This window comes from Martes martes, assembly GCF_963455335.1.
Source record: "Martes martes genome assembly, chromosome: 16".
Classification (NCBI taxonomy): Eukaryota; Metazoa; Chordata; class Mammalia; order Carnivora; family Mustelidae; genus Martes; species Martes martes.
The window spans coordinates 14,545,717-14,566,381 of NC_137904.1; the positions used below are offsets into that span (position 1 = coordinate 14,545,717).

General features: G+C 42.6%; 1 protein-coding gene across 1 annotated transcript in view; it reads right to left on the minus strand.

Annotated features, from left to right (window-relative positions):
- Window positions 1–20,665, minus strand: part of MYOCD (myocardin) — a 98,314-nt gene that overhangs the window by 50,325 nt on the left and 27,324 nt on the right. The window contains exon 2 of the mRNA XM_080826955.1: window positions 6,685–6,750. Coding sequence (XP_080683081.1) covers window positions 6,685–6,750 — 66 coding nt within the window. The remainder of the gene's footprint in view (window positions 1–6,684; window positions 6,751–20,665) is intronic.

The following is a 20,665-nucleotide window of genomic DNA, read 5'->3' on the forward strand; positions in this document are numbered from 1 at the left end:
CAGTGCATTTCCTGTATCTTAGTCTTGGAGGGCTGTAATTCATCACTTCTTGGTGTTAATAACTTGTGAACTGATTTGCACAGTCCAGGTCTCTGATGCCAGGAGCACAAAGGTCTTCTGGAAACTTCTATCTCAGAGACACAGTGGGAGACGCTATGTCCATTTGGCAAGGACTTGGGAAGAAAGCCAAAGAGGTCCACACACTGCATTTTACCACACGCTCATCTCCCCGGGGCTTAAGGGATGTCATATGGGGTGCTGACTTGGGGTCACCCCACGGAGAACCATCCTGCCACGGCTCTGTGACTGACATTTGCTTTTTCCATGACTCTAGAGAATGCGGGTTTTAGCCAGCTCCCCTGAGGGCCAGCAAAAGCCATAATGCACCACCCCCCAAGTTGGCTTTTTGGAAAATACACAAAAGACCTCTTGACGCCAGCCTTGGGAGTATCAAATGGCAAAATTTTTGTTTTGGGGGACGTTGACATTTAAGATGGAAAAGGAATTTGGATTTCTAAATTGAAAAAAAAAAGTCAATGTGATTTCAAATTAAAATATGGTTGTAAATTCAGTCAGCCACACATCTAACTTGTTCCCCCCTGGAGGAAGATTAATCACTTCTCACAAGGGAATTCATGTTCTCGCTTCAGCGTTTAGTTACGGCCTCGTCCTATTTCGGTCCTGCAGTCCCAGCTAATTTGGGTCAGCTGTGTGTATAAACATTTGCTTACGAGAGCTCAGAAAAAGATCCCAAGGATAGAACAGGCCTCCTGCTGTCCTCCGCTCTGGACCCTAACCTCATGCCTCCAACAGGAGTCCTGGAAAAGGAGAACACGGGCCCTGGGGCCACTGAGGCATCAGTGAAGGGGACTGGCCAACCCTCCAGCACAAAGCGGGGTCGGGGGGAAGGCTGCTGTTGGTCAGCTCAGGCAACAAAGGCAGGGCCATGCCTGCCTACTCTCACGGGTTCACTCCCTCCAGGCTTGCAGGACAGAACCCAGCTCCTTCAGGATTCCAGATGAGGACGGACATGCAGAATCATAGGGCTGGTGTCCTAGGGCAGCACCTCGAACAGTGGTTCTTAACACGTGGCCCCCGGACCAGTATCTTTAATCTCACCTGGAAGCTTGTTAGAAATGCCGAGGATCAGACCCTACCCAGACCTCCACAACTGGACCCTCGGGGGTGGGTCCCAGGGATTTATGTTGGAACATGCCCTCCTTGCTGATCCTGATGCCTGAGTTTGAGGACCACTGGTCTGGAGCCTGCCAGGCCAGTGCATCCTGATATAGGATCTTCCGGAACCTGGGAGTTCCAAAGGAGAGAAATGAATTCCTAAGACTACGTTTCAGCATTTCAAAGAGCCAAAGGGAAAAGGTCTGTGTGCCTGGAGAAAGGCTGATAAGTCTAATGGAATAGTCCCTTTTCCTTGTGGCTGCCTAGGACCATAACAGTGTGCCTTCATGATGGCTGTCTCACCAAAAAGCATGGACTGTTCAGTTTAAATGCCATTAATTAATAAGAAATGGATATATGGATTCCTCATTCATGAATGGGGGGTTCTTTGGGGAGTGGGTGGAAGACAAAACAGTTTAAAACACAAAGGACCCGTGGCAGCGTGGAGTATAATGAAAACCGTCTTGGGTGACTAAACATTTGGGAACTACCATCTTGGCTCTGTCCATCCTTTGTCTCCTCAAACACGTGCGAGAGTCTCCCACCTGTACAGCGGGCTTAGTAATGTTGGTCTTCTGTCTCACTTAGAAAGACAAACTAGATGGTGAACGGTTTTCTTCCAAGCAGATGAGATGTGCTCTGCTTTGGGAAATGACGTTCTCTCTTAGGCCGTCGACTAACTGCTTACTAAGTACCCAGAGGACAGTCCCAGGAGTCTGAAGAACTTAGCTTTGTTGTGTCTCAGACCTGGCTGCACACTTGGGAGAGGTTCATATGTGAACACTCCGGGATTTCTATGGAGACTCCAAAAGTATGCGTGTTGTCACTGTCTTCCTAGTTTCTAGGGCATGAGGAACCCGAGGACAGAAGGAGGAGAAAGACAACATTTAGGATTTTGGACACCCCCCGCTCCCCCCGCGGCCAACCAGTATGGGCTCGCCATGGAAATCCAGAGTGCCTTGGCCTGTCTCTGAACTTGAGAGGTTAGACAGGGAGGGAGGAGGCAGACAGATTAAAACCCTCGTGCCATGTGCTGCTCAAACAGCCAAGAGTTGTGCGCCGGGTGCTGGAGGAAGAAGCCAAGTCAGATGGATGCACAGAGAAGAGGAGGGAAGACTTTGCATGGTCGACTTCTCAAAACTATCATGAAGCTGCATGTGGTGTGGGTGGAGGAGTGTGCCCAGTCATTCTTGCTGCTACTCAGGAGAGGTACCACAGAGAACTCGGGGATTTACCAAGGCTTTGCTGTGGCTGGGATTAGTCTGCAAAACAAATAAGGTGGCACCGTTCATAGACAGCTCATCGTAGCTTTCCATTCATTTACACTGATCAGATCATGGACACAAGCCACCCGGATGGTTCATTCTGGCCAGTGGCGGCTTTCTGGAAGTTTCCGTGGAGATGCCGCAGCTTCTCTGGGCCCCCGGTCTACTGCACTTCTCTTGTTCTCATATTCCAGGACCACAAGCTACCTGTTTCCTCCTCTCTCTCTCCCCTGGGTTTTTACAGATTAACCCCACTTTACTAGCAGAGGGAGAGGGAAAGAGGAAGTAGTTCCTTCCTTTGGTCCCCTCGGAGACTCAGTCCCATGCAGTGGTGTGATGTTTTCTAAAATCGCTGCTCGGAACAATCAAGCAGGGGTGATCTGGGGCCCCTTCCAGACAGTAAGCATCTGAAACGGAACTCACGTCTGACTCCTGTGCGTCCCCTAGGGCCTTCCTCACAGCACATGGTCAGAATACCACTGAATCGCTACTCCACAGAGCTCATTATCCATCGGCACTGAGGCTTCCCAAGGGGTTGGAATAAAGTGGTGTTTTGGATTCCACCAGGAGAGGGATGCCCAAGGAAAAGAACTGTGGTGGAGAAAATCTGCAGGAGAAATGGTGAATAGATCCAAGCCCCACAAGTCAACAGGGAAGGAGGCTGGTTCTGTCCTAAAGCCAGGAGAAAAACAGAGAACACAGATGTCTTTTGCAGTCTTGACCCCACAAGGGAGGGGCAGGGAAGTGCTCCCTTTGAATCCTGGCTGGTGGTGGCAGAGAAGGAAACTTGAACTCTCCATTTAGAGATTCGGAGGTGGGATTCTGGAGACAAGTCCAAGCAATAGTTTCTTAAAGTAATATTTCTAAGCTAATTATGAGAGGGTATTTCACTGATATTTCATGACTATTCTGACAATGTGAATTCTATAGTGGTATTATAAATGTGAAAACAATCTTAGAATCTGGCCAGGGCCCATGCTCCTGGTCTGAAAAACGTCTTTCCACTATTGAGTTGCTCTGGGGCCACTGTGCTGGCCTTGGAGCTCTGCCGTTCTTGACTAAGTTCAACGAACAATGAGTTTATGTTCATTCAAAGCACTTGAAAGGGGAGATCCCAGACCCATAATGGACATAAGTGAGAAATAAATAAATGCCAAAGGGAAGTAATTAAGGGGGGTGAATTTTGGTTGTGGTGGACTGTTTGTTACTCGTCAGTAACTTTAAAACCTGCAGGATACATGACCAAGTAGAAGGAAGGAGTTAAATTCAATCCACTGAGACTAGTTCCACTAGTCAACAGAAATTTACACATGGTTTATTTCATCGGAGTCAGGAGGGAGAGAAACCTTATTCTTTCATCATCAATTTGATGTGCAAGTGACGTAAGATCTACCATGAGGCTAAAGCAGCAGAACTTTTCCTTCACTCTTGGTCATGGTGAGGCACAGATGAGGACAGAAAATCTAACGCCATTTTGTTAAAACCATCAGGTTTTTCTTGGCATTTCCACCTACATATATTTTTAATTTCCCCAGATTCCAACTGAATTTTTGGGACACAAAATGCTTGAGGGAAACCTAAGGAATTGCTTTTAAAGTCCAAGCAATTCCTTTGGCATCTCTGAAAAAAGAGCTCTACGTGGGGCGCAATGCCTCTGCAGGTTCTCGTCCCAGCTCTGCCACAAATAGGAGTGACAACGCCTTTGAGATTTAATCTAACGTAAAACTCAAGATGAATTCTGCCAAAGGATAGCAGTGTTTCTGCAGACTGGTTAAAAAACAGTGATGCTATGCGATAATAACACAGAGACAAGGAACACTTTGCTTGGCCATCAGCCTTCCATTAAGGTGATTTATGACAAACTTTCAAATCTGGGGGGGGGGCGGAGGATTGCAGTTATTTCAAATTTTATGGATAAAGTGAGCTTGTATTCATAACTATGTTAAAAATTCTACCTTGAATTACACTTCTGTGTGTTTCCTATCACCTCTCCCCCTAAAATTTTGAGTCCATTCAAGGGACTGTCTTGCTCACGGTTGCCTCTATGGGGCCCAGCACGCTACCCTCTGTCTAGTCTGGTTCGTAACAAAATTTGTTGCATTTGATTGGATCTATAGGACCCCAAGTCTGCTGGCTCTCCTTTCCTTCCCCTGATTGCTTGCCTTGACACATGCTCTGCACTGCATTTAGAAGGCATGTTTAATCTCTGCAGGGGGAAGAAGCATCTCTCATCTAATTTCCTGAGAAGAACTAAGTTGCTGAGGTCTGTCCGGGCTGGGCATGCCTTGTGTGCCCACAGCAGCTTCAGTATTTTTCCACGGCAGAATCTACACCCTCAGGAAGCCTAGTTGAGAGGAGCTAGCTGAAGACTAGGGAAAATGGATGACACTTAATTAACCTTTATCATTTTGCCGAATTAAAAAGAAAAAAAAATCATTTTGTTCTCATAGGACTTTATTCCCCAGTAATTATCTTAATGGTTCAATGGTCTAAGGATGCAAAATTTCTGTCAAGCAGGGCTTCGTTAATAGGTACACTATTTGATTCTGGAAATCCCGGAGGACAAAATATAATATTCCCCCCACCCCCCATTAGACCCTGCTCCACAAACAGACATTGAATTTACAAAATGCACATAGAGGTGTTATTTTTAAAATATACCCTAGGGTTCATTCCTAGTTTTCCTAGGTGTTTTTACGGATTCTCAGAGATTTAACCCCATAAACCTCAAAAAAAGGAACGAGGAATAAAGGAGTTTAATCTCATCCAAATGCTAGCTGCAAGAGCCAGGTTCAGAGTACTTAGGCACACAAGTCAAGCTTTGTCAGTTGTGAGCAGCCTGGGCTGACTGAGAGGGATTGGGTCTCTCTACTCCATGTGCCTTTCCAGAATCAAAGGAAAGAAACCCCAGTGGGGGAATAGATGATTCTAATAGTGCCCAACTACAGGTGCTCCTCAGAGACTTGAGGATGTGGGCACAGACTATGGCCCTCTGAGAGGATCTTGCTGGACCTACAATCTTCTACTTAGTGAACAATTCTTCTAGGTGATGCTTAATCAGGTCAGATTCTACACGCATGTAACAGGATCCTGAAAAAGACTGGCCTGCTCAGCTTTGAGTGACAATGTACTTATCTGACCGGAAGTTGACAGACCTTTGTTCTCTCCTGTGTTTTTAGCACCTCCGCTAGTGGGCTGAGATGAAACAGACCACCGAGGCATGATCGTGTGGGTTCTCACCGCCATTGTACATACTGTGTATGCAGCCTTTAAATTGCAGGTTGAGTGGTTCTACTATTAAAGTCACCTGCTGTTTACTGTTTGGAGGGCTTAGCCATGAACAAAGAGCTATTTTTGAATTATAAAGGAAAAGGCTTGAAACATTCTCAGTTCTGTTCTGGCTCTGGGGCATGGACTACACTTAAAATTGTAGACCTTGGGTCATGGGGCTCCAATATTTATTACTAACCACAGGCGGGACATTTGACTGGGCCAAACTGTCTGCCTGTTGCCTGCCAGACTCTGAAGTAAGAGTCATGATGAATCTAGATTTCTGCAAGAAATCATTATGGGTTTTGATTTCTAAATTTTGTTGGGGAAGGAAGTTAAAAGGTATGACCCACAGGAGCTTGAACTGTGACTTCATTCATTCAGGCCCCCTTCCTTCTGGTCCTATGGATAATCAAAAGTTAGATTTAATCCCTAACTTGGTAGGAAATTTTAAATCTATCTACTAAAAGATATGATAATCCTTCTTCTTTGACCCCAATTATGGCCTGTGATTCAATATTATACCACTGATGCTAGAAAGCCATTGGTTCTCAGTGTCCCAGAAAGGAAGCACTCGACAGCATTCAATTAATTGTGGACTCAAGTGCCCCAAAGAGAATGGGAACCAAGGAGGTAAGAGGATGGACGTGTGACTGATGCTTCTGGAAGTACAGGGGTGACATTCTAAAAGGAAGAGAAGGGATGCCCACAGTGGATTGTGTTTACTCCAAAAACAAATCCACCAGTGGGCATTTCAGCTACAACCTACATCCCGAAAGGGAAGCCCCTGCAGGTGGATAGAGTCCGGGGCAAAGCATCCAAGGTCTGGGGTTTCTGCTGACAATGAGTCTACGAGGATCTTGGGGGAGACCCATCCATACGATTAGGCTCAGTGACCCCAGAGGTGCTTTCCAGCTCCCAAATTGCACGGTCCCCTGTAACAGATCGGTGAACAAGAGACACAGCTACTCACGTGGTGTTACGCCTTGGCCGGCCAGCTGTTCCTGGGTCCTCCTCTGCTGAAGTCGTAACTGCAAAACTTAGAAAAGAAAATGTTAGTTTGTAAGTTGGGCTGCGTAAGACTGTAGTTGTTTATATTTACATCAGAATTTTTGCCAGCTCTTCTCATTTATTCTTATTTTTTTAAAGGATTATTTATTTGTTCATTTAGAGAGAGTGAGTGCTTGTGCAAGGGGGGTGGGGCAGGGGAGGAGGAGAAAGAATCTCAAGCAGGCCCCACACTCAATGAGGAGCCTGACTTGGGGCTCGATCTCAAGACCCATGAGATCATGATCGGAGTCAAAATCAAGAGCCAGATGCTTCAATGAACTGAGTCGTCCAGGCACCCCTCATTTTATTTTTAGAACAGTCCTGAACTTCTTCAGGAGCTACGTTTGTATTTCTGTTACAGACGTAGAGAAAGAAAAGAGGAGAGACCCTGAGGGGGTTGCAGGGATTTGCAGGAAGACTGTAACAAACCAGAACTGGGAACACTCCTCTCCTCTTCTGAAGTGAATGTTGTTCCCACAGGACTATGCTCCCTGTCTCCCTATTAACCACTTCGCAGATACACATCAGCTGATTCTGCTGGGAATTCACCTGCCCTTTCAAAAGGGAGAGAGAATGAAGAAAGCGATAGGCTTCGGAGTCTCATGTGGGTTCAAATCTCATTTCTAGCCCCTTCAAAAGGTGGACAACCCTGAGCAAGTTGCTTATCTGTAAATGGAAATGAGAACAATGCCTGCTTTGAGGTTTGATAAGCAATGTACGCAAGTCACTTAGTGCAGTGCCTGGCACAAAATAATTCATCAATAAGCAGGGGTATTATGAGCCTCTGGAACCCATTTGGAATTTCAAAGATGTACTACTGGAATCAGGTTTGCTTAGAAAAGTTAAAATACTGTGAATTCTTTGAACTTTATATTTTAAAACTTTGTTGCTATCCATAGCACAAATAGATTATATATATCATATACATACAAATAGTTTTAAAAAACTATACTTAAAATCAGGAATGCAGCATTTGTGATTTTCTCCTATTCCCTCTCTACTCTCCCCCTAAAAATTCTATCTTTGGACACTTAGCCTCTCCCTCATGGATATTCCATTTCCTCGGGGAGATTCTTCTTCCTCAATTCATTTATTTATTTGAGAGAGAGAGTGAGAGAGAGCACACAGGTGGGCTGGGGGAGGGGCAGAGGGAGAGGGAAAGAATCTTAAGCAGACTCCCTGCAGAGCCTGATGTGGGGCTCGATCTCACAACCCCGAGACCATAACCTAATCAAGAATTGGATGCTCAACTGACTGAGCCACCCAGGCGCCCTTCTCAGGGAGATTCTAAGTTTACCATCTTGGATCCAGCATTTAAATTGCTCAGAATAAGGACAGAAAGAGCAAACATTTACAAAAAGGGGGACTGGTCTAAATAATTTGTAAGGAAAAGAGAGAACAAGGAACTACCTTTAAAAAGAGAAAATTAGAATGGAGAGAAGAGGAGAAAAATAGGAAGGCTCTGTGGGCTGACTTTCAAGGTGATTTAGTATCTCGGAGAGAGGCCTCAGAGCAAATGCAGTCACAATACTGGAAGAGCAATGGGGAAAGATAATCTTTTAAAGTGGTGCCATGGTTTCAAATTGGACGCTCATCAATCTTCTTCAAGAGACATCAGTGTTGCTGAATTGCTTTTAACTACGTTTGGTTGCTAGACTGTGCTTCACGATACCCTCATTTTCCTCCAAGTTAGGACTGGACAATAAAGAAGACAAAAATAAATGAAAATGGTATGAGAGTTTGTTATGTAAGCCCTCCTTCAGAAGGGCCCTCCCACTAATAAAACCTGTAAACTCTGAACAAAATATGAGATATAACTACCTGAGCATTATGAACAGGAAACAGAATCAGGCACCTTGTTGAAACTTGGAGTTGAAACTTGGAGAAGTGATTTGCATGGGGTGAGTTTCCTGTTTGGGGGAAAACTGAGGGTGACCTGGAGTCATAAAGTGGCAGGTCCCTGGCAAATAAAACTCTAATAGAAAACATGCTCATCCTTCTGGCCAGAGAAAGCAGAGAAAGGTGCCTGGACAACCACAGCTGACCATCATAGATTGAAGGGGATGTCATGTAGGGAAAAGAGCTGGAGAAGGAAGGGATCCCCTAACCACGGGTATGAACTCACACAAGTTTCAGGTTGATCCCTTCATGATGTTTCCATGGGGCAGGCTCAAAGCAGCACAGCAAAAATTTAAAATTAAACTGAAATTTGAACCTCTGCGCACATAGACAAAAAAGGACTTAATGTTTGGATCTACCTGGACTGTGTACTAAAACAAAACAAAACAAAACAAAACAAAACCAGCATTCTCCAGAGGATTGTAAAAGAACTCAGAGTTTACATAACACAAGACAGAATGTCTAGGATACAATCCAAAATTACTTTACACACAAAGAACCAGGAAGAACCAGGAAAATGTGACCCATTTGAAATAGGAAAGACAATTAACTAATGCTAACCTTGAGATGACCCAGATGTTGGAATTATCATACTAGTACTTTAAAGTAGTTATTTTCTTTCTTCTTTCCTTCCCCTCTCCCCCTTCTCCCTCTCCTTCTTCTTTTTTCTTTTTTTGGGGAGGGAGGGGCAAGGGAGAGGGAGAGGGAATCTTATGCAGGCTCCACATCCAGCACGGAGCCCAGCTCAGGGCCTCATGTCACAGCCCTGAGATCATGACTTGACCTGAAATCAAGAGTCAGACACTTAACTAATTGACCTACCCAGCCACCCCTAAAGTAGTTATTTTCAACTATGTTTGATGAAGTAAAAGAAAACATGCTTGAAATAAATGGAATGATACAAAATCTCAGCAGTAAAACAGACATATAAAAAGAAGACAAAATGGTAGAGTAACTGAAATTAAAAAAAAATCCAGGAATGAAGTTAATAAAAGGAAAAAAATTAATAAAAAAGAAAAAGATAATAAATAAATAAATAAGGAAAAAAATTAATAAAAGAAAAAATATCAGGGGCACCTGGGTGCCTCAGTTGGCTGAGGGTCTGACTCTTGATCTTGGGTCCGGCCACACAGTTGTGAGTTTAAGCCCCCAAAAGAATAAATATTAGAGGGAATGAATCAATAAACTTGAAGGTAGATCAAAATTAAGAAGATAGAGGAAAATGATGGGAAAAAATGGACACACAGAGAGCCTCACGGACCTGTGCCACAATATTACAAAGTCTAATGTCAGCTAATTATAGTCCCAGAAAGAGAGCAGAGAAATAAATAATGGCCCCAAACTTCCCAAATTTCGTGAAATAGATAAATTCACAGATTTCAAAAGGTCAACAAACCCAACCAGACATATTCACAGAAAGCCACACTTAGATACATTGTAATCTAATGACTAACCCAAGGATAAAGAGTAAATTCTGAAAGTATCCAGGGGAAAACAACATATTATATAAAGGGAAACACTGATTCCCAATCAGAAAGCATGGAAGCCAAAAGATAAAACAAAAACAAAATGCAAAACAGAAAACAAAAGTCAACACTTCATAGGAAATGTCCTTTAGAAACAAAGATAAAATAAAGATATGTTCAGGGAACGAGAAAGTGAGATAATTTGTTGCTAGCAGATTTTACTCTAAGAAATGCTTAAGGAAATCTTCAGGTTGAATGGAAATGAGAGCAGAAAGAATCCTGGATATTCAGGAATGACTAAAGAGTATCAGAAATCATAACTATTTAAAAAATATTTTATTTATTTATTTGTCAGAGAAATAGAGCACACAAATGGGGGAGCAGCAGGCAGAGGGAGAGGGAGAAGCAGGCTCCCCACTGAGCAAGGAGCCTGGTGTGGGACTCAATCTCAGGACCCTAGGATCGTGACCTGAGCCAAAGGCAGACACTTAATGAACTGAGCCACCCAGGTGCTCAGGAATCATAACTATGATAAATATTAAACTTACTTACAACCAAAGTAAGTAATAAATACTAACCTTATGACTAAATAAGTAACTTTGATAAATACTAAAGATATTTCTTTTTCTTAAGTTTTAAAAGAATGTATGTAACTGTTTAGAGAAAAATTATAATATTGTGGCTTGTGATGTTTCTAACACATGTAGATATAATACAGATTGAAACCATAACATAAAGATTTCTACACTTTACATGTAATGGTATAATACTCATATAGGTAGACTGCAAAAGATTAATGAAGAACACCTACTATAAATACAAAGAGAAGGAGTGCCTGGATGACTCAGTCAGTTAAGCATCTGACTCTTGATCTCAGGGTTGTGAGTTCAAGCCCTGTGTTGGGTGTAGAGCATACTTTAAAAAAATACAAAGAGGAACAGCTAAAAAAAAAAAACCCAATAAATTAAAATGGAATACTAAAAAATATTCAATATAAAACAATATGAAAGAATGCATAAAGTAGGGACTATAGAAGCAAAAAGTAGAGGGAGAAGCAGAAAACAAATATTAAAATGGCAGAAGTCTAAAAACATTAATAATTACATTAAATTGGGGTGCCTGGGTGGTTCCGTGGGTTAAGCCTCTGCCTTCGGCTCAGGTCATGATCTCAGGGTCCTGGGATAGAGCCTCACATTGGGCTTTCTGCTTGGCGGGGAGCCTGCTTCCCCCCCTCACTCTGCCTGCCTCTCTGTCTACTTGTGACCTCTCTGTCAAATAAATAAATAAAATCTTTAAAAAAATAATTACATTAAATTTTAATGGTCTAAACCTTCAAATTAAAAGGCAAAGATTATCAAAGGCAATAAAAATTAAATATGCAGTCATACAGTGTCTCCTAGAGAAACACTTTATATATAAAGACTCAGATTGGTTGGAAGTAAATAAATGGGGAAAAATAGAGCATACAAACAATAAGCTTAAGAAAGCTAGATTGACTATACAATACCAGATAGAAGAGACTTCAAATCAAAGAGTACTATTCAAGATAAAGAAGGAATATTTCATAATTATACAAGGGACAAATCATTAGAGGACCTGGCAATTATAAATGGACAGCCATCTCATAAAATCCTCAAACAAATGAAGCAAAAACTGACAGAATGAAATGGATAAATAGACAATTTCAAAATCATAGTAGGAGATTTTATGATTCCTCTCTCAATATTTGGTAGAACTAGATTTTTTAAAAAATTACTGATGACATTGCGATTTGGAACAATTACCAGTCATCTTGATTTAACTGATAATTATAGAGCACTGTGTTCAATAATTTTAAATTTTCCATTCTTTTAAGGTTCACTTAGTATTCACCAAGATATACTAGGCCATAAAACAAGTTTCAATACATTTTTTTTTTAAAAGATTAAACTCATATATAGTAGTTCTCTGATCACACTGGAATTAGTTAGAAATCAAAAGCAACATGATATTTAAGGAAAATATTTGGCAATATACTTCTTTTTTTTTTAAGATTTTATTTATTTGACACAGAGAGAGAGATGGTGAGAGAGGGAATAAAAGCAGGGGGAGTGGGAGAGAGAGATGCAGGGAGCCCGATGCAGGGCTCGACCCCAGGACCCTGGGATCATGACCTGAGTCGAAGGCAGATGCTTAACTGACTGAGCCACCCAGGTGCCCCTAGACAGGAAGAAAGATTTAAAATCAGTGACCTAAGATTCTACCTAATAAGCTAAAAAAGAAGTATGTCCAAGGTAAGTAGAAGGAAGAGAATAGTAAGTATTAGAGCGGAAGTCTTCAAAATAGAAAGTAGACAAGTAGCAGAGAAAACTCAGAGCCACAAGGTGTTTCTTTGCAAAGATCAACACAATTGACAAATCCCTATCTAGACTCATCAAAAAAAGAAAGAATAAATTTTACCAATATCAAGAACAAAAAGATGGATTATAACTGTAGACCTAACAGTATATTAAAGGATTAAGAAGGATTTTAGGAGACTATCATTAATAATTTTGTGCCAATGTATTTGTCAACTTTTGGATAAAATAGAAAACTTCTTAAAAGCTACAACTCTCAAAATTAATACAAGAAATATAAACCTGAATAGTGTTATATGACTGAATAAGTTGCATTAAGAGCTTGCCCCCTTAAGAAAAACCCTCCAGACCCAGATGGCTTTACTGGTAAATTCAGTCAAAATATTGTGATTGCAATGAGTTGTTTTCCAAGCTGTCCATCAAATAACTTCCATCTTCTACATGTCACATCAATAGTAAATAAGAATCATCACTTATTTTGTATTTCAATACCATAGATCTTAGTGCAACAGGTGGAAAGAGTTTATAGAGATATCCCGTCATTAAAATCAGCCATTCTGAAGCATGTTTCAAGTGCTCTAAACCTTAAGTTATTCTGACTTAGATTGAGTTGGATAAAGGCACGAGAAATGGAAATGAGAAAAAATGAAAAACATTTTGAACAAAAAGAACTGAAAGAGGTATCTCAATGTGGTTTTAATTTGAATCTCCCTAATGGCTAGTGATGATGAACATTTTTTCATGTGTCTGATAGCCATTTGTATGTCTTCATTGGAGAAGTGTCTGTTCATATCTTCTGCCTATTTTTTGATATGATTATCTGTTTTGTGTGTGTTGAGTTTGAGAAGTTCTTTATAGATCCTGGATATCAACCTTTTGTCTGTCATTTGCAAATATCTTCTCCCATTCCGTGGGTTGCCTCTAGTTAGAATGGCCAAAATTAGCAAGACAGGAAACAACGTGTGTTGGAGAGGATGTGGAGAAAGGGGAACCCTCTTACACTGTTGGTGGGAATGCAAGTTGGTGCAGCCACTTTGGAGAACAGTGTGGAGATTCCTCAAGAAATTAAAAATAGAGCTTCCCTATGACCCTGCAATTGCACTACTGGGTATTTACCCCAAAGATACAGATGTAGTGAAAAGAAGGACTATCCGTACCCCAATGTTTATAGCAGCAATGGCCACGGTCGCCAAACTGTGGAAAGAACCAAGACGCCCTTCAATGGACAAATGGATAAGGAAGATGTGGTCCATATACACTATGGAGTATTATGCCTCCATCAGAAAGGACGAATACCCAACTTTTGTAGCAACATGGACGGGACTGGAAGAGATTATGCTGAGTGAAATAAGTCAAGCAGAGAGAGTCAAGTATCATATGGTTTCACTTATTTGTGGAGCATAACAAATAACATGGAGGACATGGGGAGATGGAGAGGAGAAGGGAATTGAGGGAAATTGGAAGGGGAGGTGAACCATGAGAGACTATGGACTCTGAAAAACAACCTGAGGGTTTTGAAGGGGCAGGGGGTGGGAGGTGGGGGGAGCCAGGTGGTGGGTATTAAGGAGGGCACGTATTGCATGGAGCACTGGGTGTGGTGCAAAAACAATGAATACTGTTACGCTGAAAAGAAATTAAAAAAAAAAAAGAACTGAAAGAATCTAGTGATAAAAGGGAGGAGAGAAATATGGACAAACTATCAAAGGGTCTTGTTGGGATCTTCAGTTATGCTGTAGGAAACTTAAGAACTCCCTGTTATCTGTAACTATACACTTGTACTATGTACTTACGTAATTTTTCTTGGGAGTGGGTCCATAGCCCTTGCCAGATTCCCAAAGGGGGCCAAGGCCTCCAAAATTTAAGTCCCACTAATCCAGAAACTTGAAAATCCAGGGTTTTGAGAGCATGCATTAGAGTTAAGTTATAACGATGCTGACAAAGAAGTCTGGGGAAAAATGATTAGTTTAATTTTAAACAGTCTGAATCTTAAAAGTCCCAGTACATTATCAACAATGTTTCTGATATGCAACTTGAAAACTGGGCTGGAGAAAAGCTCAGGGGTCAGGCCTGATTTGGGATACTGTCTCCAAAGAAGGGGCCATGAAAACTTGTATCAGAATTCCTAAAAAAGAGGGGTAAGTTATCTGAGGAAAGGAAAGATAAAATGAAGATAGGAATAAAATTGACATTACCAGTCAAGAAAGAATAACATTAAAAGGAGCTGGTAAAGGGCATGATTAGTTTGGGGTATGATTAGTTTTGAGTATGGAATGTGGAGAAATCATTGTGCTACCTGACATCATTCATTTCCCTACTCATCCCTTTTTAGTTCATCATTGGCAGATCCTCCTGTTAAAAAGATTAAAGGCATTATTCATCACATCCCTTCAACCTTTTCAATAAGTATCTGATGGCCTGCTATGTGAGAGACATGGCTCATTATCAGCATAACTGCTGAATAGGACAGGTGCTTACCACTCTCAAAGCCATAACTTCCTAACTGGTGAGATATATACTTTTTCTGAATACATAATCTTTTTACTCCTTTTTGGTTTTTTTTTTCCCTACGTTATTTTCCCTTCTCTATGTACTATCCTTCTTTTGGAATAAATTTTTCTCCCCAAAGAAGAGGCTGGTCTTCAGAGCTCTGTTAATTTGTTAATTTGTTAATTCCCTGAAATTGCATGCAATGTGCGTGTGTGGATTTGGTTGTGCCTTCTTTCAGATTTTAGGAAGTCTCTGGGATATCCAGAAATTAAGCACCATCAATTCCGATCTAGACTAGATCATCTCGCATCTTTTCTAGCAGACTCTCTCCTTACAGTGCACCTTACACATATTATCAGATTAATTTCCCTGAAATTCTATTTCCGTATGGTTACTTTGTGCAGTATCCTTCAGTGGCTCCTGATTCTAGCATTTGAGATCTTCTCCACAAGCACTATTCCCACACAAACTCTCTCCTCCAGTTTGGTCTGTTTCTACCCGAGCCCAACACCTACCAAATGTGTTTACATGCCTTGCCTCCAATTATGATATCCCCGCAGAGGGGATCTTGTCTATGGTTTGAGGCTAGGCTATAATTTTAATTTATTCCAAAGAGTTGGAAAACTACATATTTATTTAATAAATTTATGAGATTTATTACAGAATTTCCCTTTGTCCACTGGTTTGTAACATCACTTTGTCATTTACTAAAATGCTGATATTAGCTATGATCTGTTTCTAGGTGCTAAGTTCTAATGTATACTAACATACTTTCTATCCTCTTCTCTTCTCTTCTATCCTCTTTCTTCTAAAAAGAAGCAAAAGTAGTACATGGTTCCTGATTCCTAGAAATAACAGATATGATAGCTTTAAAAATCTATACCTGCCCTGGAAAAGACGAAGAGAATTCCTCAGTGGATTGAAACTCTAAGTAAACTTTGGGAGGTAAACAGAATATGGGATTGGATTTGAAAAGTACATCATAAGACATATGCAAGTGAGTGATAGAAGACCTTGTCCAGCCATCCTCCTTGCCCAGGAGCAGAAGGGGGTATTAAGCTCCCTCTTACAGGGTTGTTAGATCAGGTACCCTTGTCCTGTCCTGTCTACCATGTCCTGTACCCTTCCCCACACTGGACCAGGTACTGGTTATGAGATGGAACTGCCAGTCTCCAGGTAGGAGCGGCAAATATAGCATCTGGGGAGACACAGGAGTGGACTCCAGATTGTTGGCAATACCCAAGACGGTCAATAACCCTTTGCTGCCTGAAACCAGCTACTGGCCATCCTGTGCCTCTCCCCTAGTCCATCAAATCAGATCAAAGCATACATGTCAACAACGTATCTTTCCCCCTCCGAGGCTGTGCTGACAACTTTCCAAAAAGGGCACAAGGTGAGGGTATGACTGAGAATCACCTAACCTGGGAAGAACGTCAGCACCACCAATGTAGGATCCTAAACGTACAACAGAAGAACATACTTAAGGTGACAGTGTGAACAAATGAAAAGGGACTTTTCTCAGAGATAGACAAGAGAGTTTTCATTAATTAAACATAAAAGGGGTGCCTGGGTGGCTAAGCATCTGCCTTTGGCTCAGGTCATGATCTCCAGATCCTGGGGTCGAGCCCCATGTTGGACTCCCAGCTCAGTGGGGAGCCTGCTTCTCTCTCTCCCTCTGCCTCTACCCCTGCTTGTGCTTTCTCTGTCTCTTTCTCTCTCAAATAAACAAATAAAATCTTTAAAATAAAATAAAATAAAACAAGCTGGGGGAAGGGTGGGAAAAAATAATTATCACCTCACACCCATTTATAATTTAAAAAAAAAAAAAGAAAGGTACAAGAATTGGCAAGGCTGTGGAGAAACTGGTGCCCTTGGGCACTGCTGGTGGGAATACAAAATGGTGCAACCCCTATGGAAAACAATATGGCGACTCCTCAAAAAATTCAAATAGAACTACCCTATGATCCAGCCATCCTGCTTCTGAGTACCTATCCCAAAGGAGTAAAAGCAGAAACCTGAAGAGATGCTTGTACTCTCATGTTCACAGCAGCATTATTCACAATAACCAAGGGATGGAAGTGACCCAAGCGTCCATCAACAGATGAATGGACAGACAACATGCTGTATACACATATGTTAGAGCACTGGTCCGCCTTCAAAAGGGAGACATTGTGATACCTGCTAGAGCACGGATGAGACTTGAGGACATTGCCCTGAGTGAAACGAGCCAGCCACCCCAGGACAAATGCTGTGTGAAGTACTTCGAGTTGTCAAATCCACAAAGGCAGAAAATAGAATGGTGATTTCCAGGGGATGGGGCTGGGGGCGGGGGGAAGACTTCGGAAATTACTGTGTAACAAGGATGGAGTTTCAGTTTTGCAAGACAGAGAGAGCTCTGGAGACAGATGGTGGTGATGGTTGCATGACAATGTGAATGTACTTAATCTCACTGGACTACACACTTAAACGCTCAAGATGGTACATTTTATGTTAGGGGTGTTTTATAAGCACAAAACTAAATTACAAAAATAAAGCAAATGTTGAATAAGGTTATAGTCCATTAAGATAAACTCCAGTGGGTGGCTGACTATTGGAACAAATACAGTTAAACATGAATTACTAAGCAAGGAGATGAGCTGAACGGTTCTCTTAGAACATAATACAAAGGGATAAAAGACTGGAAAGCTGGGATGCCCGGGTGGCTCAGTCAGTTAACCAGCTGCCTTTGGCTCAGGTCATGTTCCCAGGGTCCTGGGATCGAATCCTGCATCAGGCTCTCTGCTCAGTGGGGAGCCTGCTTCTCTCTCTCTCTCTGTCTGCCACTTTGCCTGCTTGTGCTCTCTCTGGTATACATAACTGAAAAAAATAAAGACTGGAAAGCAAAATCAATATGTACTTAATTTACACACATTGCAAACTAGAGAAAAGCTTCCAGAAAAAAAAAAAAACTTATTCCTATACTAGAGCTAACTATTATTCATGTTTGATTCATGTCCTTGAGATCCTTTTCCCTAGATGTTTTTTGTGGGATCCCATTATAAATCCTTCTTTCCCTAACTGAAAGGACTTTTTATTTTATTTATTTATTTATTTATTTACTTAGTAACGCATCACAGATATGTTTCCATATCACTTAATACACTTCAAAAGACACTATTTTGGTAGTAGCATCTTCCACTTTTTTGGTTATTCTGCATGTTGTTGAACTAAATGTCTACTATTAAATATTTACTTCTTTTTCCAGTTTTCCGTTAACAGTGGACACTCTGTAGTCAATTTAGGGCCACATCATCAATATGACTTTAGGATACACTCCTAGAAGCGGAACTGTTTGGGCTCTGGACGTGTCAAATTTGAAAGCCTGTGGTCTGTGAGATAAACAGCTCTCCTGCAAGGTGGTTCTGATTTTCTTCTCACGAGTGACGGGTGGCAGGTTGCCCACCGCCCGCTGCCTGGCCACTCTTATCATGCTATATTCCTGCTCTCCACCGAAGCTGGAGGCCTGGCTGCCAGTGAGTGCTCCAAGCCTACAGGGAATGGCCAGACGGCCAAGGCCAGGAGGATCCTGGCAGCAGACCTAACTCGTCCCTGGCTGGCTTCTTCTCCAGGGCTGGCTGAGCTCTGATGCTGGAGGTAGGAGCTGAAGGACCACCTCCATTGTTTTGTGGCTGCTCCCCGCTGCATGTCAGGGAGTCCTGACCCTTTGGGCAGAAACCCTGCTTGCACTTGCTGAAGCAGGCTTTCCCTGTGGGCACTGCTGCCCCCTGCCAGCACTGGCCTCCTTCCTGAACTGCCTCTGTGTGCTTCCCTGGGCAGTCCCTCCCTCCCTGCTTTCAAGCTGGCTGGAGCCTTTCATGTCCCCAGAACTCTTGGCAAATGTCCACTGATCCACCGTAGCTAAAAATACTCTAAGCAGAGGGTTGCTTTTTGGCCCAAGCCTCCCCCACCCCCCACTCCCACTTCTAACCACCTACAAGGGACAGGCATCCCTCAAGTCCTCTCTTCGCTTCCTTGGAGGCCATACGGTTATCTTTGATGGGTGAAGGGAAGGACGTTCTTGGAGTCTTTGTCACCACAGTATGTTCTCTAATGGTTCTGGCTTTGGGGCGTTAGTCTTTCATAGCTTTCACAACCAAAGCATTTTGGGGGGGGCCTTCTTTTGGCCCTTGTCAGAGTTGGGAGTCATGTTTGCACTCAAGTTGCTCCTTTCCTGAGAAGTCCTGGGCTCTCGATTCTCATTTCCTCATCTGTCTGGCTATCTTATCTCCAGGACTACGCTATTTAAGTTACTGTAGACTTACGACAGGCTTTCAGGTCTGATACAAAGAATCTCCTATTATCCTTTTAAAATAAATATTTTGGGACTACCCTAACCCGTCTCCCTTCACGCCCCTCCCAAATAAACTTTAGGACCAGAGTAGCAAGTTCTACCACCACTCCAAACACCCACCTCCCCCAAATAGGTTCCTTTACTATTTTGTAAAGTGTGAACACCATCCAGTTAGAGCAACGGCCCCCTGTCTGATGATTATTAAAGAATACACAGAAACTTCTGGATCAAGTATAGGACAAGATGGGGAATAGGTGCCTATATGCAGCTGAGACCAGGCACCTGATTCCAGAACGGGAGCTGGAATATCTTTACACACCATCGGGTTGCAACCAGAACGTATCACTCCCCTGTGCCCAGGAGAGGAAGCATGACGGAGCAAAGGAGTTGGGAATAGAAAACAGAGACCTAACTTTTTTTAAAAAAAGATTTTATTTATTTATTTGACAGACAGAGATCGCAAGTAGGCAGAGAGGCAGGCGGAGAGAGAGAGGAGGAGAAGTGGGCTCCCTGCTGAGCAGAGAGCCCGATGCGGGGCTCAATCCCAGGACCCTGGGATCATGACCTGAGCTGAAGGCAGAGGCTTTAATCCACTGAGCCACCCAGGTGCCCCCAGAGACCTAACTTTGACTCCACCATGCCCTGTGACCTTAGACAAGCCACTGTGACTAAGAGTCCTAGCCCTCTCATCTGTATACAGCAATCAATATTCCTGTCAGTAACAAATCCTAAGAACCTATCTCATGGTTGTTGGGATGGAGGTAAGGAGTTAGCCACTTCCTAAAACATACAAGGCTGTCAAATGCCTTTCCGGGTTAAATTGATGATGACAACTTCAGGAGAAAGTCCACCTGTTTGGTTCTGGTTACAGAAGCCAGAGGAGAAAGGGGAGCCATTTTCAGTAGGAACAATAACGTGTAACTTTTTTTTTTTTTTAAGATTTATTTATTTATTTATTTCACAGACAGAGATCACGAGTAGGCAGAGAGGCAGGCAGAGAGAGAGGGAGAAGCAGGCTCCCTGCCAAGCAGAGAGCCTGATGTGGGGCTTGATCCCAGGACCTGAGCCGAAGGCAAAGGCTTTAACCCACTGAGCCACCCAGGCACCCCAATAACGTGTAACTTTTAACAGTCCTGTTTAAAGGTAGTGAGTTAGCTACTTTCTAAACTATACAAGGCTGTCAAATGCCTTTGTCAAGCTGCCTAAATGCTGGCCAGGCCAGGGCTCCAGGTGGTAGAAATTGGGAAAGAGGAATCTGGAGGAATCTTCTAGAGTGCCTTGAAGATACAGGGAGGCGCCATTCATTGAGCGAGGTGGGAAAGGCGGGAGTGAAGAGAAGAAACAGAGTCATTAACTCCTCACAGATCAGTTCTGGCCTTGAGGGAA